Source organism: Xenopus laevis, chromosome 2L (assembly GCF_017654675.1).
Source record: "Xenopus laevis strain J_2021 chromosome 2L, Xenopus_laevis_v10.1, whole genome shotgun sequence".
Classification (NCBI taxonomy): Eukaryota; Metazoa; Chordata; class Amphibia; order Anura; family Pipidae; genus Xenopus; species Xenopus laevis.
The window spans coordinates 120,728,678-120,755,887 of record NC_054373.1 but is presented as its reverse complement, the minus strand read 5'-3'; the positions used below and the strand labels follow the sequence as shown (position 1 = coordinate 120,755,887).

Genomic DNA, 27,210 nt, shown 5'->3' with positions numbered 1-27,210 from the left:
ATTCTTTGTGAGACCTGCCTTATTTAATGCCTCCATATCCTTGTTGTGAATGGGTGTGACAGTACTGAGATATCAGACATTTTGGGCAGGCTGCACTTATTTTAAAAAATACTATGGAAACCATCAGTAAACAAGCATTTATACCAGGAAGACACTGTAAGAGAAAATAGCAATTAGCAACTGCACAGGAAATAGAGACAGTAGTTTATGCAAATGCATCTGCCTGGGGAGAAGCAATGTTTAGCACTGTTCCAAAAGGGGTTGTTGTTAAATATGCAACCTATGTTTTATAATGCTGAAAAGTCACCTATATCTTGGATTGAACTTTGTTACACTAAAACATAAGAATTTTGTAATAAATCAATGTTCACTGGCCTGATTTAACATGCTAAATGACATTAAGGGATCCTTAAGTCAAAATAATAAGGTTTATTTGTGTCAGGGAACCTTTGTATTATAGAGTATATACAGTTGAAGGAATATTTGATTTACTGTAGATAAGAGTCATGTTTTTGCTAGTAAGATCCCTTTGTGATAATCTCTTTGGGCCTGTGGTTGAGTGTGTGACAATGATGCCACTCATGATGGCCTTATTGCACAATTGTTTGGTCCTAAAGAGTGGAAAGCTAACTATGCAAGCACATCAAACATGATATTGGAGGTGAAGAACCCACAAATACCAAAAGCTGGATTTTACTAGGAATTGCCTACACAAAGTGATTTGCTTTGGTGCATGTGGATCAGATGTTATTATCCATTTAGGCTAAAAGCACACGTGGTGAATTCCCCTCAGTTGTTTGTCAACTAGCAGAGAAGTGCCTGTGCCACAATACTGCTTTCAATCCCCACTTCCTGGGGAAAGGCCCTATTTCAGGAGCTTGATCCTTTGGGAAAAATGTCCCCATAAAGAGTCCCCAACTGCAGCTATTACCTCAAGAATGCCTCCAAAGGGGAGCTGCTTTAGTTTTGACAGCAGGGGCAGTGAACCTAGTGATGAGTGAAATTTTTTGCTAAGTTTCGCCCCGAAAACGACAGCCATACACTCCAATGGTAAAAAAGATTGTTATGCTTCAAAAAAAAATTGTTGCACCGCCCCGTGCGTCAAAAAAAATTGTGGCGCACAGACTTGTATGTATGTATTTCAGTGAATTTTCTCGATTTCGCAAATTTTTGATGAAGCAAAACGGGTCAGATTCGCCCATCACTAGTGAACACAGCTGCAAGGTATACCTTGAGTGGAGGTGGTCAAATGGGAGCAGTCAAAAACTTTGCATGTCCTACTTTTATAGGTGTCCCTGGCTTTTCACTTTGAAAATCTGTTAACCTTAGTGTTAAGAAATCATCACTGAAGCTTGAGTAGATAGTTAGCAAAAGTATGCTGCAGTAACAGTTAGCAACCAATCAACAATTATAGTTTGCTGTTAGGAATCTCAAAAAAATACACACTTGCCTGTGTTACTATGCAAGTTTATTGTGCCTCGTTTACAATTACCAAACATCTTATTAAATCTCTAAAGTTTGACCTTTGTGCAGCTCCTGAGGCAAGAAACAAATGTAAGCTTTGTAAAGTGATGACAAGGTGCACCCGTCACAGAGAACCCAACAGTCCCTTTGAAGGAGCTACAGAGTTGAATAGCTGAGAATATACTGAAGGTGCACCTGCTGTCAGCCAGATCAGGAGCTCTGCATATCACTGCCCTGTATGGGAGGCTGGCACAAAAATTACCATTACTCAAAAAGAACCACGTCAAAGTACGTTCTTCAAAAAGCATGAGAGTGAACAGCATTCAATATGCAAATGTTTTGTGATCAGATAAGACTAAGATTTTTGGGCAAAACATAAAACACACAAATACAGACCGATAAATGAGGTAAAGCGGGTCGGAGCCTTATATGCCACATAGGGCAACTTTTTTACTTCTATCTCACCAGAATATAAACAAGATGTTAAAAGTATGTACATAACAGATAAGGGGCAAACACAAATGGTGCCTCAGCATGCAGAAAAACAGTGGTGTGGCATCGGTTGTTTTTGTTTACACTGAAATAGCATACATTTATTGTTTAGCAGATTTCGGTGCAGAAATGTATACTCAGATGTGGGAGGAGGCAATAGAAACGGCCTATAGTTTCTTAATCTCAATAAGGGACAGACTGATACAATATAAGACACTCCATCAAGTTTACATAACTCCTCTTAAGTTAAAAAAAATTGGGAAGAGCCAAGATGACCGGTGCCCCCGAAGTAAACTTCCAGCTGCTGACTTTATCCACATGATCTGGTCCTGTCCCCCAGTCCAGTTATTCTGGACCAAAGTAATGGAGACCCTAGCCACTAAACTGGGCACTCCACAGATAGTTGACCCGGTGGTATGCTTACTGGGAGGGATTGATGATCTAATACCAACCAACGCTGCTAGAAATCGGTTACGCTCCCTTATGTTCTACGCAAAAAAAACAGTGATTATGCACTGGATGGGAAATACCCCTCCTACCATACTCTTCTGGAGAAGGCTGATAGATGGAGCTCTTCCATTAATTAAATTACCAACATATGAAACAAGAGGGGCATCAGAAAAATTTACCTTTAAAAAAATATATATATATAATACACAAAAGCTATGAATATCTTGTAAATTATATCCTTATAAACGGTGAGTTCTGATGTCATCAGTTATAAACTGTGAGTTCTGATGTCATTTCTGACACATGACTCACTGAAATTTGTGTATTATAATAAATAAAGTACCCCCAGTTGCAAAATATGAGGATATTAGAAGTTACCTCGGAGTTCCATGACCTGTATAAAAACACTCGGCCTTCGGCCTCGTGCTTTTATATGGTCATGAAACTCCTCGGTAACTTATAATATCCTTATATTTTACAATAGGGGGTACTTTATTCACTATATATACTCCGTGTGTGCCTGCACATGGGTCAACACAGTGGTTCCAAGTGGAGACAAGGAAGAAGGCTGATGCCAGCATGAAATACGAATTCTCAGCCTGCGTTTTTCCACAGGCCGAGAATCAACCCCAAGTGGCATTAGCCTTAAAGTACAGTCTGGAAACTGAGTAGAGCCAGAATAGTAAGATAAGTAATAAAATAGAATCATCTGCAGTCTTATAAAGTAACAGGTGTTAGGTTGCTGAGGTCAGTGACACCTGCCAACCAAAAAAAATATTAAATTAAAAGTTGGAAAGAGGCAGAATTTGTATGTAAATTATTCAAACATAAAAAAATGCAAAACATGAAAACCTGTAAAAAAAAAAAAAAGCTGAGAACAGGTCCTTCCATAACATCCTAAATAGAACTTAACCAGAACTTTTCGCTTTCACTGTGGCCTATTCTGCTGTCAAACATCATCTTATCTAAACTAACAAACAAGAAGTAACAGAAGACTAGAAGGGAAAGTATCTGAGCAGTGAGGAATGGTAACAGATGGCCTTTACCTCAGTACTTTCACCTAATTTGTTTTGTTTTAATCATAGCATAGGGATTGATTAAAGCACTTTATAAGGCTTGTAAAATCAGAAAATGCTTTATTTAGATTTACTCTAAAACAGGGGGTTTATTAACTTGAGCCTATGATTGTGTCTAAAGGCACAAAACGCGTAAGGTTATGTATTTACTTTGTGGCCTAAAATAAAGTTCTCAGTTCTTTTTCAAGCCTGTCAGTGCGTGCCATTTTCTCTTTTGATTGGATACCTCTATCTTGAGCTGTAGGTCTGGGGCATGAGCAACCAGACCCCATGTATTACCGGTGAGATCATAAACCTATTGGCTTTAATATGGGATTTTTTTCTTTCTTTTTAAATGGCTTATTAACTAAGATTGGTCTTTGTTTCGTTTTTTTTTTTTTGTTTGATGGGATAAAAAGATATTGATAACGGCTGTCCTGCTAATTGAAAGTTTACAAGGTAATGTAATATAAGATGCATAGTTTGTCCAGTCTATTTACTCACATCAACCATTCAGCTTGTTTTGAGACATCTAACCAATAAATTCTACCAACTGTTGCTATGGCTTATTAAATCTGGGGCAAACTTGCACCTTTTATTACATTACTCTCATAAATATATGGATGTAAGGCATGCATTTGGCTTGACTCATATTTCTGTTGCAGGCTGACACTTTTATTTGCACATATTGATCTTTGCTTGGTAAAGTAGAATGAACTGGGAAGCTGTGTAGTGGAATGCTGTCTATGTAAATGTTTACAGTGCAGTTAGATTTTCTAGCAAATAGTCCTTTAGCAGCCCTTACAATAAAAGCATAATGAGAGCAAATTTTAGTTCACATTAAACAGATGGCAGATGTATCCATTAGCATTGTTTGTTTTTTTTGGGTTCATTCTGAGTAGCTGTCACATGTTCTCTACCTATTTATTTTGTGAAATTAAAAATAATCTTTTTTTATAAACTAACAAGTGAGCAGGGGCGCGCCGCCAATGAGCCGAGCTGAGACGCTCGCCTCAGGCGGCAACACCGGAGAGGTTTCCAGGGGCGGCAAAAAGCCGCTCCTGGTACCTTTAAGAGCCGAATTTCAGTTTTTTTTAACCCGGAAATTCGGCTTTACTAATGCGAGAGAGCGCAATTGCGCTCTCTCGCATTAGTGTTCCTGCCTCCCCTCCCGACAGGTAAGTCGGCGAGGGGGGGCGGCATTGCAGGAGCCACCTCAGGCGGCCCTTAGGCAAGAATCGGCGCTGCAAGTGAGTTATTATAGGTAGTTAAACATTTTAACATTACAATGCTTTTTATCAATCGATTCAATTCCATGTAGCCAAATATGCCTTCAAGTAAGCTCTGTCTATTACGGGCCCGATTCACCAAGAGTCGAATATCGGGGGTTAATTAACCCTCGATATTCGACTGGGAATTAAAATCCTTCGACTTCGAATATTGAAGTCGAAGGATTTTAGTGCAAATAGTTTGATCGTTCGATCGAAGGAATAATCCTTCGATCCAATGAATAAATCCTTCGAATCAAGCGATCGAAGGATTATACTTCGACCAAAAAAACTTAGGCAAGCCTATGGGACCTTCCCCATAGGCTAACATTGAGTTCGGAAGGTTTTAGATGGCGAACTAGGGGGTCGAAGTTTTTTCTTAAAGAGACAGTACTTCGACTATCGAATAGTCGAACGATTTTTAGTTTGAATCCATTTGATTCGAAGTCGTAGACGAAGTCGAAGGTCAAAGTAGCCCATTCGATGGTCGAAGTAGCCCAAAAAACACTTCGAAATTCTAAGTTTTTTTACTTCAAATCCTTCACTCGAAGTTATTGAATCGGCCCCCAAATGTCCTGTTATTCCTATGAAAAGTCTCACTACCCAGAAGACTAAAAAGACTGAAAATAAACATTTCAGTCACATGGGAATTCCCTGCACAAAACTTACCGAATAAGGTTCACATTTCCAATCAGATTTAACAAGATCAAGCCACTTTTGGGTGTTTATGTGGTGAGAATCTCTCCTAATAATTTAAAATCTGACAGTCTTGTTGAGCATTTTAATCTCAAATGCTCTGCAACTTTGTGATTCAAAAAAGTAATTGCTCCCATATTTGTTGTTTGCCTATAGGGAGGTCTGTTGTACAGCTTCTTATTCTGTTTCTGACTCACACCATTAAAGTGTCATAGATTATACAAGCAAAGGACTGCGGGCAAAGACAAAAAAATGGTATTCCTTGCAGTTATTATACACGTGTACACAGTAATGATAGGGAACATAATGCTAAACTTCCCAGCTCAGACTTAGTGAAGCTTTTAAATTACTCAGAGTCAGGGAGAATTCTAGGAAGATTTCCAGTCATTTTCCTTTTCTGAGTTCTTGGCATGTTTCTGTTGGGCAGTAATTACAGGGGACAGCTGTCTTTGTATTTTTCATATACCTGGGTGAGCAGTTAAGCAGTTTTACTCGCCTGGCTGCATCTTTGTGTTGTTTTAGCTGCAGTAGAAACCTATAAAATTCTTTATTTATATCTATTAAAGGGCATGTAAAGGCAAAAAAATAAAATCCAATTGATACTTTCTTTAATGAAAAAGAAACCTATCTCCAATATACGCTAATTAAAAAAATGTGTACAGTTTTTATAAGAAACCTGACTGTATGCAGTGAAATTCTCCCTTCATTTACTGTTGTGTATAGGAATTGTCAGATGGTCCCTAATTGCCGTGCAGGGAAACAATCATACTTATTGTGTTTATACAAATGGCCTGTAGATGTCACTGTGCTCATACTTCTACTGTGCATACTTCCTGGTAGCTTAAAAGTGAAAGTGAAAGTTACTGTTGTGTAATGGCTGCATGACTCTGCTAATAAAGCACTACTCACCCTCGGCTACTTAAAACATAACACATTGCGACAAGGATGGCTCTTCTACCTCTGCAGCAGCCTGAACCTTTTCTTCCAAACCCTGGTGAGCCTACCATACCTTTTACTGCTTGGATCCGTATTTTTGAAAATTACATTATTGCTGCTGACCAAGGGGAGATTCCTGCTGCTAGAAAGCGTGCTTTACTTATTCACTGCCTGGGAGCAGAGGGACAGTGTATATTCTATACATTACCATTCAAAGCACTGTTATAGTCATCCTCTGCTACCCAAAACATAACACTTATGAACTTGTCTTACTTCCCAGCCATGCAGAACTCAAGCAGCTTTGTTTTTTTTCCCTGTAGAGCAGTCGGCAACTGTGTAGATATTTTTATTGGATTTTATTTTTCCCTGTACATCCCCTTTACTGTTTCCAACTCCAACTGCAGGGACAAAGATCATGGAGCCAGATTTAAACAGATAAACTGGGATTATATTTGGAAGATTATTTTGCTGCAGCCACTGGTTCTGCAGAGTTGGAGAAAGTTTGTATTAAACAATACAAAAACTATAAAATCCACATTTGATTACATGACAACACAGGACCCAGTGCAGTCTGCATATTCTCATTATTAATCAGTCTTGCTGTATCGGATTCTGGCAGATATTATTTGACTTGTGCTGTGCCCAGACCACACTGAGCATGTGCACAGTCTTGGTCTTGCAAAGATGTTTAACAGGGTTACAACATGGTGACCCCCTGTGGCCAACTTTGAAAGAATAAATCATTTGTTCATTAGGCTTGTGGTGCAGTAAGTTCATGTTTATGTTTAGTATACAAAATACAGCATTTCTAGCTTTCTTCTATTTTAGACTTTACTTCCCCTTTAAGAACAACTTTTATATAATTTTGAATTAGTTTTACAGATAACAGCAATCACATTTAGTACAAAATTCCAGCACAATCACAAAGGGTCCATACTGACACTTTCTGGATCCCGTTAAAAGTCTTCCTGCTTGCTCCATCTTAAGATAAATGCTGCTCAATCATTGCTCCTTACCAAAAGTCTGTTTCCTATGGGTTTCACATTGATTATGTTGAAATGAGTTACCCACATATTACCGGCCAAACAGCTAAGAAATAGCTCAGCTACAATTGCTCAGCTTCAAAAACTTTTGAGCCAGTCATTGCCTCCCAAAAGATGATATATATATATATATATATATATATATATATATATATATATATATATATATATATATGTTTTATAGAGTGTGTGTATGCTGTAATGGCACCATGAGAAGATGATTACTATAATAGATCTATATACATGTTTTAGAGTTTGCGTATGTTTTAATGACACTTTAATGAGGAGAGGATTACTATAATAGATTGTTTTGGTTTTCTTCCAGATGACATCATGCAACAAGAGACCTCTCCCATCTGCTCGGCCGATATTGAGGATCAGCTAAGAAAGCAGTTTGCGTACTTGTCAGGTGAGCACGACATATGCAGACTAATGTGAATGACGTATAATCTCTCAGCACTATATAAATAATATTGTAAATAACACAGGCCTGTATCTACCATATAAAACCCAGAGGGCCTTTGCCTAGGGTGGCAGATTTAGGGAGGGAGCCCTCAGGAACCCATCTCTGCTGTGATTGGCGCATTCACTGGATAATAGGACTATTTGCACATGTGCCAATTGCTGAAAGAAGGAGAACATGTTGATGTCTAGCGCACAGACCTAAATACAGGCCTATATTGATGTACTGTAGTTATTTCAGTGGTGCACCTGGATATAAGACTTTTCATCTGTTGTATTTGCATATTGTGGCCCAAACTGCCCAATGGTGGTGCAATTTGTAGCCTTATAGAGCATTTGTTTTTAAATGGGGTCAGTGGCCCTCATTTAAAAGCTGGAAAGAATCAGATGGAGAAGTCAACTAGTTCAAAGACTATGAAAAAGAAAATATGGAGGCCAATTGAAAATTTGCTTACAATTAGCCTTTCTATAACATACTGAAAGTTAACTTAAAGGTGATCCATCCCTTTAAAGACAAGATTTAACAACATGTACATTGATAACTGCTTGTTTCAGTTCCAGGACACTGGCAAATCTTGGTCTGCTATCCTTTACCAACCAATACAATGCTTTCTTTCAGCATTCCTACAGCAATATTTTGACCAAAGTGAAACTTTATCTCTGTTACAACTGTAGTCCTGTTGGTATATCTCCCCAGTTATATTGAGTTCAACCCCATGCAATTCCCAGTAGGGTACATGTTACATGTGACATTCTGTGGTGGGCCCTCTCTTACTATTGGAGGAAGGGTTGACCACCCTGAATCTGCACACAAAGTGTGAAGACTAACCCTGGTGGTCTAGTGGGCCAGCGGGGATGCCTCCGCACCCTTGACGGGGACGCCCGTCGCAGGGATCCTCTTAGTTCAATTGCTGGCTCTGCTATGTCACACGCGGCGCACACTTCTGGGTTTTGATGCATCGCGAGCGTTATGACGTCATCGCAATGGCATGAAATTGGAATATTTAAAGGGGCTCTGTGCACAAACTCATTGCCCTTAGTTAGGTCTAACTTGTTAGTTCCTGGGTGTGTTTCTAGTCCTGTTTAATTCCTGTTTTGACCCTTGCCTGCCTGACTATTCTGAACTTTGCCAAATCTGACACTTGCCTGCCTGACTATTCTGATTTTACTGGTATTGACCCCTGCCTGCCTGACTTTCCTTGAACGCTGCCTGTATCGACCCCGGCCTGATTGACCTTGCTTGAACTCCGCCTGAACCGACCACTGCCTGTGTCTGACGATCCCTGAACACTACCCGCACCGACCTGTCTGACTACACTTTTGTCTATTCCAAGAACTGTGCCGTCTGTCCAAAAGACTTTATAATGACCGTGCCCCTTTGCTTGTCCAGAACTTTTGGCTTCTCTCTTATTAAGATCTGGCAGCATCCAATTAGCGGAGGGCTCCCCCCAAAGTGAAAGGTGGCTGCTACAGGCAGAAGCAGAGCTGAGACCAGGGAGCCTAGCACCTCTTCTGGATTTTGGAGCCGGTCATGACACAAAGCTTGATGTTTTAAATAATCTTGGGCACCAGTGGTTCTTTAAAAATAGATGGAATACTTTATTGATGGATACTGCACAAATTCTCTTTAGTTGGTGCTGATCTTACAAGATCTTAATCAGTATATGCTTCAGTCTTAATTAGATGATATACACACAATCACAGAGGTAGTACTTACTGCTTGTTTGTACAATCCTTGGTGCTAGGCGAAGCTCGCAGAGGTGTATTACTCCTGGAATTTTTCTATTCCTGAGCCTAACTGCTTGAGTCCCTCAACCACACAGCAGGGTACCAACCCTAATTAGCCTCCTTGTTGGAGCCTCTAAGTGCTCTACTAACTACTCTGATACTGCATTTTACTCCTAGAGTGACTCATTACAAATCTAACCTTGCACTTCTCCTGTGCTTGTACCTGCCTCCATTCCAAGAACTCTGGAGTACACGTCATTTCCTTCAGCAAGTGGGGGAACAAAAGAGACTTAGCACATCTGTGCTTTCCTTTTTTATAATCATGGGGAGTCCTGACAACATACACTGCTAAGGAACTTGCTCCCAACTATAAGAAAGGATCCAACCTAGCTGTCTAAGAACCAGCCTAAGGAAATTAAAAAACTAAAGGTTGCAAAACCTCTATCCTCCTACACTACGTCACAAAATAAAACTGCTGCTATTATTGGCACAGGTAACATATTAAAAGAAAACTGTTATGCTGTCTTAAACAGAGTTTTGTTTTGAAGAATAGTCAACAGTATTGTGACAGGTTTTTCAAAAGCTTTACATGAGCTTTATGGTCTATTGAAATTACAGCAATATTCTTCCTTTGTAAATATAATGGCTCAGGTGCCTCAGAGGCTCAGGAGCCTCTAAAATTTTGTAAAGTTACATAACAGGTTTCTGGCATACATACACATTTAATGGTGATAATGTAGTCTTTTAACAATCAAAATATGTTAATGTTTCTTTTTTTTTTTTTTTTTTAAACATTTACCATAGCAGAGACCCTTTTATCAAAAAGGCAGCACAGAGTTGAAAATGTACTCACGCATATTAGAAAACTGCACTGTTACAGTTGAAGTGCCATCTAGTGTTCATAATTATCAGATACAGAAGAAGAATTCTTTAAATAAATTGCTGAGGATTTCAGAGAAAGAGCTCCCTTATAAATACAGTTCCGTTGATAGAGACTTCATTTAAAAACATATTAATTTTAATGTAGCACTGTGCTACTAAATTGTTTGTAATATTTTACTACTTAATTGTTGTAGCTAATGTGCCCCCAGTCCTCCAGAAGGTGGAAACCTTGGTGTTATTGTTCTCAGTTTCACTGACTAAATATGGTTAGTTATTAATAATTCAATCAGATGGCTCTCTTTTGCTTACCTATCCTAGTATGTGGGGTTTATTTTCTAACCTAATCCTAGTACGTTGGGTTTTTCACTAACCTATCCTGCTACGTGGGGTTTATCTAGGATTATCCTAGAAGAATGAAAACACCATATATTGTATTGTTTTCTACATCAGCCTGAAACTTTTCCGGGGAGGCAGTGGGCATTGCAAAGAAGGGTTGGGAAAGAAATGGGCAGAGTGTGCATTTATTTTAACAGGAACATTAGCTTTTTGTCTAGGCATATGGTGGCCAGGCCCAATGTTTTTCCAATGTTTTTGAATATTTAAAATGTGAATCATGCCATCAGCTCTTACCGAACTTAACATATCAGATATCTCATCGAAGTTTTCCTAAAATAAATTGCCTACTTTTGTGTTACAGCAGTTTTAGAAAAGCTGTCCTTATTAATGAGAATATAATGTACAGCTTATGTACTTAAAGGAATCACAGTCAAATCAATATTTCTTTTTTTTTTGTTTCTACAGGTGGAAGAGGGGAAAATGGCAGCCCAGTCATCACATTTCCAGAATACCCAGCATTTAGTGAGATTCCAGAAAAAGAGTTCCAGAATGTACTCACCTATCTGACAAGTGTCCCAATGTAAGAAAATATGCATATATTGAGGTGTGCTGGCTTCAAATTGCATTTTAAAATGCCCGAGATGCTTACCAAATGCTTATAAAAGTAATATTTTTGCTTCTAGACTGTTTCTAGATGATTAGATTTCTGAGTGCTGGAAAGTCTTCCCCTAGCTGCTATTTTTCAATCAGTGATGCACAAAGTCACGTTTCCCTTTGTTTCTAACAGAGGAAGAATTACTGTAGACCCATGAATGATTTATCTCTGGCAAACAAAAGTCATTGGTGTGTAACGAATCAGTTCAGTAAAAAAAAAAAATAGTCACACAAACAAAAAATAAGTGAAAAAGATGCAGAACCCATTTATTTATGCCACAAGGGCTCATTTACCAGCACTGGGCAAATTTGATACCAATCAATCAATCAATCAATCACTACATTTTTTCAGCCAACTGCAAAGCAACAATTTGATAATTTTATTGGTTGTTATAAATTACTGCCCATGTTTAAATGTGCCAAGTGTTGAAAATGAGCCCCACTGACTATGTCAAATAGGTATGGGGTGTAAAAAAATTGGTTAAGACCTTTCAACTTGATTTTGTTTGTATGGCACCTTTTGGTTTTAAATGGTTGATTCCCTGCCACATATTACATTGCTTATCAGGACTTCTATTTAAGCTCAGCATCTATTGTACTGTACAGAATGGCATGACCAGGATATTGTTAATGGAACTCCATTTATTCTTTGATTATATGCTACTATTTTGATAATGGGAGTCAGTTTAGTATCCAGTAGTGAGTTATTAGGTTTCAAAAAGAGAGAGAGAGGAAATAGACACTCCATCAGTGGTGTTACCAGTACATCAAGCATTAGTTTTATATATAACGTAAAGGGAATGTAACTTTGTTGTGCTTTTATGCTGCATGTCTCCTCTCATTCTCCAGATCTTCCAGCCTTACTCATGGGACATCCTTAGAAATGCCATTAGTGTGAGCTATGAACATCTAGCACAATGCCACCTGTAGGATGCCACATTTGTGCCATATTGGATGTTTAAACCAGTGGCCTCAAAACCAGTGCTTCTGCTTCAATTGCTGGCTTGGAGGCAAGCCTTAGTTGCATAAAAACCATGTGTACTACCAAACAGAGCTTCCTGTAGGCTGGCTGTGCACATACCAATAGATAATCACAGCCCATAATTGGCACCCTCAGGAACTTTTTGTATCTTTATGTTGCTCTCCAACTTGTTTTATATTTGAATGTGCTCAGGCCCTTAAAGGTAAAATAAATAAACACCACACTTAACAACCAGTTCAAGATATCATAAAATTATTAGTATGGAAAATTCTTAAAGACAAATTAGAATCAACAAACCATTGGGCAAATCAAAACATTGTTACAGTATTAATGTAATGCTTCCTTAAAAGCAAGATGGTGGTAATGAAACTAGTACAGTATTAATTTATCATAGCAACAAAACAGCACTTCAGGATGGAACTTCTTTGAGACAGCTATTGTTTCTCCCCTTCCCATTCTATTATACCACAATCCTAGATCGTGTTTGCAGTGCTAAACAAGCAGGGGGTTCCTGCTTTGGTGCTATTCTCGTCTATACCACTATGTGGGGCTAGGAAACAATGCAAACAAATCCTCCAGCAGAGGTTTCAGGAAGCTGCAATCTGGTTTGATGCCCATTTTTCTGTTGATGGGCTGCTAGGAAGGGAAGGTAGGGGGGTAATATCACTCCAACTTGCATTGTAGCAGTAAAGAGAGACTGAAGTTGCTCAGAACACAAGTCACATGGCCTGAGAGCTCCTGGAAACTGACAATATGTCTAACCCCATGCCAACTTTCAAAATTAAATATAAAATTTTTTGCTCTTTTAAAAAAATGGATTTCAGTGCAGAATTCTGCTGGAGCAGCACTATTAACTGATGCATTATGAAAAAAAACATGTTTTCCCACTACAGTATTGCTTTTAATTGGGAGTATAGGTCTTCCTCCTTATATAATTTGGCAGCAGGTAGCAAGCTGTTAGTCTGGTTAGATTTTTGAAGTGTTTAAGTCACAGAGCAGATATTTTGCAAACAACTTCCTTCCATATCTATTATAGGGGTCCCAAGTTTGCCCAGGTGCAGTACCCCATAGCAACCAATATGATGTTTGCTTTCAAAAAGCATCACTCCAAAGCGGGAACAATCACTGTTAGCTGTAACATTTGCAACTGCCCCTTAATTGCACAGGAATTAGTAGAAAGTAGGGATGTCGCGGACTGTTCGCCCGCGAACTAATTCGCGCGAACATCGGGTGTTCGCGTCCGCCGAATGTTCGCGAACGTCGTGCGACGTTCGCCAATTTGGGTTTGCCTTAGCTGGCGCTTATTTTTGCCCTCTCACCCCAGACCAGCAGATACATGGCAGCCAATCAGGAAGCTCTCCCTCCTGGACCACCCCCACACCCCCTGGACCACTCCCCTTCCATATATAAACTGAAGCCCTGCAGTGTTTTTTCATTCTGCCTGTGTGTGCTTGGAAGAGCTAGTGTAGGGAGAGAGCTGTTAGTGATTTGAGGGACAGTTGATAGTAACTTTGCTGGCTAGTAATCTACTTGATACTGCTCTGTATTGTAGGGACAGAACTCTGCAGGGATTTGAGGGACATTTAGGTTAGGTAGCTTTGCTGGCTAGTAATCTACCTTCTACTGCAGTGCTCTGTATGTAGCTGCTGTGGGCACTGCTGCTGATCTCTCATCTGCTGACTGCTGCCTGTAACCCAATAGTCCTTGTAAGGACTGCTTTTATTTTCTTTTTTGTTTTTTTACTTTGCTACTATAAGAGCCCAGTGCTATTAGTCTAGCTGTGTTGGGGAGTGGGACTGGTGTGCTGCTCCTAGTAGTTCAGCACCAACCAGATTAATTTTTTTTTTTTTAATATACATATACATATTTTTTTTATTTTACTTATCTTACTGTTCTTTAACGTGTCCAGTGCTGTTTGCTGTTCTTCATAGTAGTGCACCAATAGTAGTGCACTTGCAGGCATTATTTGCCCAGTGTGTTCTTCAAACAACTGCCACCTAGCTGTGTGAGCTTGTTCACATTCTGTCTAAATATCAATAATAATACCGTCTCCAGAAACACCACCTGAGTGACGTTTTTCAAGCAGCAATAATATATTCCGTATCCACTGCTGTAGTGTATACGTTGACCTTGCAGGCATTGTTTCAATTTGTTTGCCCAGTGTGTTCTTCATTTTCAAACAACTGCCAGCTAGCTGTGTGAGCTTGTTCACATTCTGTCTAAATATCAATAATAATACCGTCTCCAGAAACACCACCTGAGTGACGTTTTTCAAGCAGCAATAATATATTCCGTATCCACTGCTGTAGTGTATACGTTGACCTTGCAGGCATTGTTTCAATTTGTTTGCCCAGTGTGTTCTTCATTTTCAAACAACTGCCAGCTAGCTGTGTGAGCTTGTTCACATTCTGTCTAAATATCAATAATAATACCGTCTCCAGAAACACCACCTGAGTGACGTTTTTCAAGCAGCAATAATATATTCCGTATTTGCCCAGTGTGTTCTTCATTTTCAAACAACTGCCAGCTAGCTGTGTGAGCTTTTTCACATTCCGTGTCTAGAAACATCACCTGAGTGACGTAGTGTGATTTCTGCCCTTTACAGCACAAAACGCAGGGCTGTGTCAACAATGTATTTTTCAGAAACATTTTTGCCCTTGATCCCCCTCTGGCATGCCACTGTCCAGGTCGTTGCACCCTTTAAACAACTTTAAAATCATTTTTCTGGCCAGAAATGTCTTTTCTAGCTTTTAAAATTTGCCTTCCCATTGAAGTCTATGGGGTTCGCGACGTTCGCGAACCGTTCGCATTTTTGCCCGGAAGTTCGCGAACATGTTCGCGAACATTTTTTCCGACGTTCGCTACATCCCTAGTAGAAAGCTACATCACAATTTAAAAATAATTGCAATCAGTATGCTCAATACTCTGTTCAAAATAATGTAAAGATTATAAACTCTTTATAGAAATCACCATTAGCACCTCATTAATAATGGGGTCCAACTGCAGATTTTAAAAACTGCCCACATTGTCCTTCAGGAGCTGGAGCCAGACATTCAGTGTCAAACAGTGAGATGGCCCAGGAGACTAGCGCACCAGCCCCCTGGGTCCATTTCTATCCTGATGTGGACATGCATCTGGACGTGCACTCATATATAAGCCTAAAGGCCATTTCTTCCTGTATTCTTTGCTCAAGCTGGCTCTGTGTTCCGACAGTTCTGTCTTAACCTTTTTTCCTGTCTGATCTCTGGTTATTGACTCCGTGCCTATTACCAAATCTGTTTACTGCTTGCCTTGACTACTTGCATCTCTTGAATACGATTCCGTAAAATATTTTTGGATCAAACTCTGCCATTTTTAGGTTCTCCCTTTTGGCCTGCAGTTCTGGGGCCCCAAAAGGGTATCAATGAAGACCGGTCACTCCTTTTCACAGATGGGTTCAATCTGTTCCCAGGGTTCCTGCTTCACAGAATGCGATACAAACAATGCAGATAATGTTCAATTATTGACTCTATTGTCATATAGGGACTGCCAATCTCCATTTGTAGTGAAAGACTAGTGATCTAGTCTAGACCTTTGCTGCAAACCTCAAACAAGATCCAACAGTTGCTTCTTACCATTTGACCATTGATGCCCACTTCTTCATTGGAGGCTATTTAATATTTACCAAGAAAACAGCCCACATGATACCTGTAGCTTCTATTCAGATACACAGATCCAAAAGATAAATTGGTTTTATGCAACATTCAAAACCCTTCCATATTTATAGTTCATGTGTACACTTTAAACTCTGCATTTTCATGTTTCCATGGCCTATATTCTAGTTTAACTGTGTTTTCATCACAGTTTTATCCTTTGGTTGTATACATGAAATGTGACAGGTCTGGCTGTAAGGATAAGGGGTCTCTCGAACTTCCTGCAGTCATGACTTTAATAGCAACACTGCCCTGCAGGAAAATGGAATTCTGACATAAATTTTCTGTGACATACACAGTTTATGACAAAAGAAGCAAATCTGTAGCCAAGAACATACTGTACTATATTTGAAAATGGCTTTGCCTCATCAACTAGTCCATTTCTAAGATGCCTTTCCCTTAAAAATCTACATTTATAATACTATTATATTATTACTATTATACTATTGATACTTTTTATTGTATCTATTAATGCAATAGCCTTATTTTTATATTGCTGTACAGATTTTTCCATAAGTGCAAAGAACTTATGCCCAAAGGATTTATACAGTACAAGTATGGGACCTGTTATTCAGAATGCTTGGGATCTGGGGTTTTCCAGATAACGAATCTTTGTTATTTTGATCTTAAGTGTACTAAAAAATCATGTAAACATTAAATAAACCCAATAGGCTGGTTTTGCTTCCAATAAGGATTAATTATATATTAGTTTGGATCAAGTACAAGCTACGGTTTTATTATTACAGAGAAAAAGGAAATAATTTTAAAAAATTTAGATTATTTTATTATAATGGAGTCTATGGAAGACAGCCATTCCGTAATTCGGAGCTTTTTGGATAACGGATACCTGTATTTGGCCCTTGAGACGCAGAGAAATTATGTGTATACCTCAAAAGAAGAAGGTAAAGGAAAAAAAAACCTAAGCTGAGCAAAGACCATTTAACTTTGACGGCTGCATGGACAGTGTAGGAGGCATGGAATAAGTAAGCTCCTCTGTCTCAAGCACAGCATTTAGGGCTCTTACAAACGAGAGTTTTTACCTGCGCTCCCCTGCTCTGCGCCATCTTCCGTTCAGCTGCAGGGGAGCGCAGGAGTAGACGCACTGAATTATTGTCAATGGGGCTGCACTCACACAGACGCATGTAAGTGCCAAACGCAGGTTGGGACGCAGCATGTTGCATTTACCTGTGTTTACCAGTGCTTACATGCATTTGTGTGAGTACAGCCCCCTTCAAAATAATTGACTGCGTCTACTCCTGCGCTCCCCTGCGGCAGATGGAAGAAAGCGCAACACAGGGGAGCGCAGGTAAAAAGCACTCGTCTGTAAGAGCCCTTATAGTAGAATCTTGTAGATAATTAATGCACTTTTTAATAGCAACTAATGGAACAAAGCACCTGTGCTGCTACTGTGGTGGAATGTCAGGGGCCATGTTTTTCATGCAGTGTTTTTGCCAGCTAAATTGCATCCAAGAGGAGGCAATGCATCTTGCGCAATTTCAGTTGATGCGTTAAAACACAGCTGTGCATGCACTTCAGTATGAATCAGATACAGCTGTGTAAAACATTTTCTATGTTTATATCGTCATTTCTGTCTCTCTGGGTTAAAAATGACATCTGCACTGAATTATTTAATAAGAATTTCTGTTAATATAATTACTGAAATGCGTCTAGGTGGCTGTCAATGTTAGAATCCAGTAACATCTCCTGATATCCGTAAAGGAAGAGGGTCCAGACAGGGAACTGCCTCTGCAAATTAGGCAGACTTGCCAACTAAGTTGAGTGCTGGCATATTAGTAATGTTTGTTCATATTGTATTAACTGGATTCTAGTTCATGTTTACTGTACAACAGTCTAATGTCTGGATTAGATAACTGCACAGGAATTTCATGTGGACAGATAACATATTTGCCCTCTTGTTCTCAGACTTTGTGAATAAAAAACACTGGATCAATGATTGTCACATGACTCATGGGGTCACGTCACTTACCAACCTTCAAACACTTTTTTCAGTTCAGTTGGTTACGGAAAGATCACCATTGGTTGGTTTCGGATAGATCACCAAAATTACTTTCTATTTTCTATGTGAGACCATGTTTCTAATATTGAAGTGTAAAGTGTAATTTTTCACATTCTAAAGCAGCTTTGGGAAGGAGAGGGTCACCGACCCTGTAAACTGTTCTAAATCAATACATTCAATTGATACATTTCGTATATTTGTCCCTGCTGAGCAGAATCTCAGGGTGACATTACAGGCAGCTGTTCGAATTGATACAATAGTTGTTAATACTCCAGAGATGCTGCTGAGAAATGCTGAGAAATGCATCAACTAAATGTTGCAAAATTGTAACAGTTCAGAATCTGCACCTGAATGCAATCTGAAAACAACTGAACTGAAAAAGTGTTTGGAAGGTGAACAACCCCTATAAGGTAGCCATAGACGCATAAAACAAATTTTCGTACAATATTCAGTGCATGTATGGTGGGATTGAGCTGGCTGGAAAATTTTGATTGGGCACCTTTGAAGGCACCTGAACATGGGCCACTGTTAGTGCTGAATCATCAGATATAAGTAGAATTCTATTGTTTCTAGCTGTATATCTGATGATTAAGCTCTAATACGTCCGTATTGAAAACCAAAGATCCTGTGACCAATGGTAGTTGATACATCTATGGCCATCTTTAGTCAACCTACTAGTCTACTATTTGAAAGCAAATTTTGGCTATAGGATAAAAGACCTGAACAGGCTTTATACTGCGAGCTTTATGGTATTGGCACAGAGTATAAATATGCACTACAGCGGGTGACAAATCTACCAAAAATGACTTGCCATTGAATAACATTAAGATTGCCACTAGTAAAACATATACTTGTGATGATCAGGCTTAAAATCCAATTAAACTGTTGATTTGGCACCCGCAGTAGAGCAGATTTAAAGGGGTTGGTCACTTTTCAGTTAACTTTTAGGGCTCTTACTGACGAGCGTTTTTACCTGCACTCCCCTGCGTTCCGTTTTTCTGCGTTCAGCCGCAGGGGAGCGCAGGAATAGACGCATTACATTTTTTCCAATGGGGCTGTACTCACACAGGTGCGTGTAGGTGCCAAACGCAGGTTGAGACGCAACATGCTGCATTTTTCCTGCGTTCGGCGCCTACACGCGCCTGTGTGAGTACAGCCCCATTGGAAAAAATGGATCCCCTGCGGCAGAACGCAGAAAAACAGAACGCAGGGGAGCGCAGGTAAAAACGCTCATCAGTAAGAGCCCTTAGTGTGATGTAGAGAGTAATATTCTGAGACAATTTACAGTTGGTTTTCATGTTTTATTACTTGGTTGCTCAGGTCCAAATTGTCCTAGCAATCATACATTGATTTTAATAAGAGACTGGCATAGGAATATGCCTGAATAGAAAAATGAGTAATAAAAAGTAGCATTAACAATACATTTTAGATGGGGTCAGTGACCCCCATTTGAAAGTTGGAAAAGAGACAGAAAAAGGCAAATACTATAAAAATAAACAATGAAGAGCATTTTCTATAAGATACAAAAATGTAACATACTAAGACTTCAAACTCGTCCCAGGGGGTCACCATCTTGGAAAGTGTCTGTGACCCTCACATGCGCAGTAGGTGTTGAGCAGCTGTTGAGAAGCTAAGCTTAGGGGCTGTTGCAAATTATCAAGCAGAAGTTTGGCCTGTAATATAAGCTGATGCTACAGGGCTGATTATTAAATTCCGATGCTAGTTGCATACCTCCCAACAGTATATTTTTCAGTGGGACAGTCCCGCTTTTGACAGCTCAACCCGCAGTCCTCGTTTGTACTGGAAAGTCCACACTTTCTCTGCACTGAACAACCAGAAAAAGAAACAAAGTTTCTAACTTAATTGGCTTTTGGCAGAGAGCCCAGAACAGCTAACAGGTGCAAATAAGATACTTTGTAACAATTTTGAGATAAGCAAATAAGTAATTGTAACAAATTAGAAAAGGAGGTCCCTTGGGGATTAAAGGGCAATTCACCTTCATTAGCAAAACTGGAAGAAAAAAAACAGAAATATATTCGAACTTTCAAAACCTGACAAATTTAGTAAAATGAACATGGTAATTAGGAGGTGTGGCCTCAAAAATGGGCGTGGCCAAATACAATTCCAACACGCTATGTGCGGCAAATATTAATCAGCAGAAATGAAGATGGGGAGCTACTGGGACATCTTCAGAGACACAGATCTTTACTGCTAATGGGCTGTAGTTGCCTTGGGCTGGAACAGAAGCTCAAAACATAATGTACAATATTTCTAGCTACTTCCTTAAGATTTAGTTTTCCTTTAACTGCAGGCAGGAACGCCATCAGAAATCACAGGACCCCATATGACAGAATTTCCAGGGCCCCCTGCAAGCCCTACCTACAGGTCTGCCCCCCACCACACAGTAAAAAAACAAAAAAAATATTGGTGGCTAGGGTTCCCACATGTTAATAAAAAATAAAAAGATATGGGTCCCCCATAAAAAAAACAGTGGCCAGGGCCCCCCCATTAAAAAATATTGGTGGCTAGGACCCCACATGAGAAAAAAAAATTGGTGGCCAAAATTGGTGGCCAGGCCCCCCCCCCCCGACATTATAAGAAAATTGGTGGCCAGGGCCCCTTAAACGTCCATGCCTTCCCGAAGTCAGCAGCTCTAAGAAAGATGGGGGACCCGGCTAATCAAGTAAGTGTGGCATGGCCGGGCCTCCTTACCCTCAGGGCCCCCTACAACTCTCCCCCCTGTCCCCCCCTGATGGCTGCCCTGACTGCAGGCCACAAATCCTACTGTGTGTCATTACCCTTACAGTGCAAGGACTCACAGTTCCAGTAAACCATTGCAATTATTTATTAACATGTATTTATATAGTGCTAACATATTGCGTAGCATTGCAATCAGTCAGTAGGTAACATTTAAATTTTTGAATATCTGATTTGCCACAATAGGAAACATGACCCGAGGCAAGCTGCTTTTTTATACTTTAACTGGGTTTAGTAATGATAGGTAAAAAGGTTAAATAAACCCAATAGGCTGATTTTGCTTTCAATCAATTAGTTAGGATCAAGTACAAGGCACTGTTTTATTATTACAGAGAAAAAGGAAAACATTTTTAAAAATTTGGATTATTTATATAAAATGGAGTCTATGGGAGACAGCCTTTCTGTAATTCAGAGATTTCTGGATAATGGCTCCCATACCTGTACAAGGTACTGATTTTATTATTTCAGAGAAAAAGCAAATCATTTTGTATAATGTGAATTGTTTATTTAAAATTAACTCTGTGGGAGATGGCTGTCCTGTAATTTGGGGCTTTCTGGATAACAGGTTTCTGTATAATGGATCCCATAACTTTAATTACATTATCAAAAACCATTACACACAACAGCCTATTTTGAGTATTCTGATGTTGCGATGAACCAGTGAATCACAGACAGATCAAGTCGGCTCCAGGGAAGGGTAACCCCTGTATGCAATTTTTACTCTATGTATATGCATTAAATTCATTTTATAGTGCAGAAAAGTAAAGTCAATGTGCTGTAATTAGCTATTCTGGTCAGTCACTGAACATTTGTTTTTTTATTGCTTAAGCTGCTGTGATTGGTCCCAACCCCCATTTAGGCGCTTGCACAGCATGTTTGATGCCTGGGAAATCACAGAGGCTAGGAGTAGAACCATTCATTTGTAAGCAGCCAGTACACCATATGCAGCTAAACAGAGCAGAAAAGAGAAAAAATAGCCAGTGTCAGTATTCTGGGATAGAGGAGGGGGTCTGGCATCTGTAAGCAGCCTCAATACATTGCCGATGGGAAGGGGACTACCCTTTCTGGCTGATTTAATAAGATGTATACAATCCAAGGACATTCAAACTATGTGAATGCAAAATGCTGCAGTGAGTGGATTTGTATGTAACTGAATAGATAATGCAGTGTCTGCAATTGAGCAAAAGATGTGTCTGTGCTGGAAGGCAAGCGGAACTGATGGTGCTAGAGAGAAAATCAAGGGCATGCAGAATGAGCTCAAATCCTCCATGTGTGTAGCTAAGGAGGGATTGACTGGCGATGCATGGGCCATGTAGGATCTGCTGCATGCACCTCACATGTTCTGGTGATGTCATGTAAACTCATCTGCAGTTGTTCTGCTGTCACAGAACCAGGACTGGCTTAGAAAAAATGCAGCACAGGGAAGAGAAGAGCGGCATGTGGATGAATCATACCCACAGTATCTATACCTATTTCTGGCTTTCAATTTTAGTTTACAAGATGCTGGAATTGGCTTCATCCTAGTGATCGACCGAAGACTGGACAAATGGACCTCGGTGAAAGCATCCATTCTGAGGATTGCGGTAAGACTCACACCATAGTCATTTATATGCGTGTCCTTGTTTTCCCTGTACACTAACATAACATCCATTCTTGATGTGTCCAAACAGGTTTTTATTAAATGCATGGGGTTATTTTATTGTGGATTGCTTGTAATGTTAGCCTGACAACTTGCCTCGGATTATCATAATAATGTGACAGAACACTTGGTATATCATAAATAATCTATATCATGTGACAGAGCATTAAAAATGCATTGTAATTACTATGGCTATTTAAAAGCTTTCACTGTGCAAAATAGATCTAATAAAAAGCTGGGTGTATACCAGTTGATGTATGAATTGGTATAGGGAATGTGCTGCACTAGTTACAGTTATGAAGCAGTAGAAATATCTTCAAGGTAGAACCAATGTTAACACCTGCTTTCTATGTTTTCTGCACGTCAGTATGTTATTAGTTTGTCAAGATGTTGCCCCTAATTCTTACATTTCTATATTCTATGTATGCCTTAGGCCTGAAGAATTATTGGTTGCATACTAATAGTATATCTGTGGCTTAAGACCTGATTAATGCCATTATTTGGACTAAAGTTTTTTCCTTGTTCGATAATCTGTCATGTCTTTGTGAGTTGTGTCATTTGATTCTTTATTATAGCTTGCACTGTAGTAGTAGAGTTACATTGGAATTTAGGGAACACGGGCAGCTTGAGTATGGAGCTTCAGTAATGTGTTATTTATTGAATTTATAATGCTACTGTTATTTTAGAGAAAAAGAGAAAAAAGAACCAGAGTTAGAGAAGAAGGTGGCCTTGTCAATGAAGGAGGGTAGTGACACCAACCTGATCTTAAAACTCATGAGATTATAGATGTCCAATCTTTAGCCATCAGTGGGATCAGCTGAACAACAGCTGAAGGACTCCACATAGCACATGCTTGATAGTAATACCAAGCATTTCATGGTCAATTGGGAACCCTCTAGATCAGGGGTCCCTGATCAAATGCCCTTTTTGACCTAGTCTAATACTGGCCCTGTTCAAAAACTATGTCCACTACTTCTGAAGCTGGCCATAAATAGGCAGATACGCTTGTTTGCTTCATTTGTCCACCCATGTGCTGGCCCAAATTAGACTGATGGGATGATATAGAGGGGCCTACAGAGACCCATCAGCCTAGGTGTGCAGCAGCGTGATTTTCAAACCTGCGTGATTAATATCTGGTCAATTTTCAGCCAGATATCAGTGTGGCAGGCAAATTGTGCGTCCATTCAGTGGCCAATAACCTGCCATCTCAGTCTGGAAGAATCAATTTAGCAGCCGTGTATGGCCAGCTTTATTTTCTCTATTTTGCAGTAGTTTAGCTACTGTACATAATGAAGTAACTGACCTTCTCTGGTTTTATATTCCATCGGAATGTATTTGTGAAATTCAATGGCAGTACAAGCAATAGCTATTGGAGGTTCTTCCGAATAATGTGTTGAAAAAGAAATAAAGGAAATACGCCCTATGTATTCATGCTATTTCCAAACAAAGACTTCTTGCACAAGTTTTATAAGTGAAATCCGTCATTGATTTGTTGATCTGTAGATGCAGTTAGATATTATATATTTGTAAAGCACAATGCAGGTGGAAAGCAGAGGATGGATAGTAATGACATCTGATTTTTTTTCCACCAAGGGGCAAATGTTTTTTGCAAAATTCTTGAACTGTGAAAAAGTTTGCTCATCCTTAATGGACACCCCTTCTAATTAAATGGCAGCATGTCTGCTTTTCAGCTTCAACAACTAGGGCTTATATACATGATTTTTCTATATTCTTGAGCTAAATAGGGCAAACAAGCACATTTAATCTTTGTGAGGTAGATAATTGAATTACCAAGATACAGCTCCTGCCCTTCTCCTTTTGTTGTGATTGTTTTGGGGGATTCGTGAAGGAATTATCTGTGCATCTGCTGCCATCAGAGGGGAGTCCCAAAGATTGGGTTGCCAGTGAGAGGGGAGTCTTAAGCTCCCCATAGACGCGACGATTCTTCTTGCCGAACGACCGATTTTAGGGAAGTCCGACCGATCCTTTGAAATTATCATGCGGTTAGTGGGATTCGAACGATCGTACATCTTACGATTTTTCGCACGACATCTGTCAGGAAATTGATCGGCCAGGTCAAAAAATCTTTGTCGGTCCCAGTACAATCTATCTATGTTTGCAGGGACAAGCAGGCAGCTCCCCTTTGTTTTCCTGGCAAATTGGTCTTTTTAGTTGATGGTAAATTCGTACGATCGTACAATCGTTCTGAGAAGATCGTGGTCTCACGATGAGGATCTGATCTTTTAAAAATCTCACCATCTATGGCCAGCTTAAGTGACATTCTATCATTTGTCTACTTCCAACTTTGTAGCAATAGTTTGGGGGGAGGGTTTTTTCTATTTTAGACAGTGCTCCTGAGCACAAAACAAGGTCCATGAAGAAATGGTTTACTGGGTCTAGTTTTGAAGAACTTGAATGGTCTGGACAGAACCCAGAGCTGAACCTCATTGATTGTCTTAAATCGGAATAGAAGCATATCCTCACAGCCATTTTTCAAAATCTAGTGGAAAGCAGGGAACAGCCCCATGGTGTTTGTTTTCACCATATTTTGGGTGTGTAATGTATATCTGTTTGAGGCAGATAACAGTCATTTGTATACAAATATACTTTTCTGGCAGAGTGACAGATTTGTAAAATGTAAAATAATATCTGTGGCAGGGATTACATTTGTATCCTAGAATGTCAAGAATGTTAGGTTTAAAGGCATCTTACAATTAAATCATTTTTGGAAAGTCTACTTCCAGTATTCCAAGCAATACTGCTCCAGGGGTATTATACACAGAAACAAAGGCACCCTTTTGTATTTTTCCTGTAACGGACAATTAGGTACTGGTTTACTATTGTTTTAAAAAAGTAGTTGGTTTGAATAGGCCGTTACTGGAAATGTTTAGCAAGTAACCACTTTCTGGATAGTAGATCACACACCCTAAAGATTTGTTTAATTATAGCCCAAGGATGAACTACAGTGTCTCCTTTGTTCTATCATTGGAATCAGCACTGCACCATTGTGCTTTATTATACTAGGAATTGTCACCACATTATAGGTGTTACGTAAGCTGCCATGCTCATAAAAACTATTTTAGGCATTGACAGTTCAGGTTTAGGTGCAGAAAGAACTGCAATTTCCAAACCAGCAAATCCTTTCTCTGCTCTTTTTACAGTATTTGGTTACAGGGAAATGTGCATACTTGACATTATTTTTTGCAGTGTGTTTTTTTCAACCTGAAATATCCATGAATCTAATGTAGCACACAGGAAAATATAAGTAGCACAGCCATAGAGCTAGACATTCTGCTGTACTGTCTATGACTCTGTATATACTGTAGAAGTGCAGGAAACAGGTCTGTTTATTAAACGTAGTAACTCAGATTTCCACTGACCCAGGGCAAAGATCTCTTTGGTGGGCCATAGTGGAGTTTACTCTTTTTCATTATTATTATATATATATAATGTATTTGTATATATGCAGCATACCCTTTCCTGAGTAACAACCATGTTTGCCTTTGAGCCAGACATATAATATGCAAACTACTTGTTAAAGGGTTTGTTGACCCCAGCAATTTAAACAGGCTCCTTCAGACTCACTACTGTGTCAAGTATACAAAGACACGAGTTAAAAAAAGACATAGTTGCAAATAAACATATTCTTACACTCTTTGTATAACAGTGCCATTTCACAGTAAAAGTGAATTGCTTCTTTAGATTGAAAGCTGAGATTTCCATTTTTCCACAGGCATCTTTTCCTGGAAATTTACAGCTTGTTATAGTCCTGCGCCCATCAGGACTATTGCAGCGCACCCTCTCGGATATTGCATTCAAATTCAACAAAGATGACTTTAAAATGAAAGTACCGGTAAGTATCCTGTGGTCCTCTTATGAGCTTGTAGAGTAAAATGCAAGCTCTGTTAGGTTTATTGTTTATTAGAAATAATAATAATAAGCAGAAGAAGAAGTGAACTCCGTGGGTCTAACCTATCAGTAGCCTCAGTAAACTAACTGTTGACTAACTTTGGGTACCACATCAAGGTAGCCTAGGTCTCCCTAGCATCATTCTAGGGTTGCCACCTTTTGCCGAATCGCTGACCAAGCAGGGGGCAGGCCTGCTGACATCACCAGGAAATCCGGACAGGCAGTTTTCACTCAGATTGCCCAGAAACTGGTCTGTCGGGGTGAAAACCTGACAGATGGCAATCCTACATCATTCACTCTTGTCTTGTCACATCAGCCACATGAAGTGGCCCATTGCTCTCCCTCTTATATAGCCTCTCTAGGGAAAACGTGCCACAGAGAAGAACCTGCTTAATTGGGTCTCCTGCTCAGCAGAGCCATCTTGTGATTGGAATGGAAATAACACTATTTACGCATAGTAAACTTATTACAGTATATAATAACTACCCCTGGCATACTGCCATTCCATGCTACCTAATCAGTACAGATTTCAGACACTTGTCTCTATTCATTTAGTAGGAAAAAATGTATCAATATGGGCCAGAAGTTAGTGTGCGCCATCTGCAACTACATGTAGTACATATCAAAAAATCACCTTTAATTTAGCTTTTAATATCTTAAAAAGTAAGGAGTGTTCCTTTTCATCTTCCATTATAACTTCCCGTGCTTCCCTACCAACTAGATAGCAGTTTACATCCTAAGCATGACA

At 39.5% G+C, this 27,210-nt stretch overlaps 1 protein-coding gene across 9 annotated transcripts in view; it reads left to right on the top strand.

The window, feature by feature from the left end:
- The window catches only part of LOC108708454 (guanine nucleotide exchange factor DBS), a 140,518-nt gene that overhangs the window by 79,202 nt on the left and 34,106 nt on the right, over positions 1 to 27,210 (top strand). For all 9 annotated transcript variants that reach the window (XM_018247178.2, XM_018247175.2, XM_018247180.2 and 6 more), the window contains 4 exons: positions 7,730 to 7,813; positions 11,278 to 11,392; positions 22,407 to 22,497; positions 26,287 to 26,406. In XM_018247178.2, the coding sequence (XP_018102667.1) occupies positions 7,730 to 7,813; positions 11,278 to 11,392; positions 22,407 to 22,497; positions 26,287 to 26,406 (410 nt within the window). The remainder of the gene's footprint in view (positions 1 to 7,729; positions 7,814 to 11,277; positions 11,393 to 22,406; positions 22,498 to 26,286; positions 26,407 to 27,210) is intronic.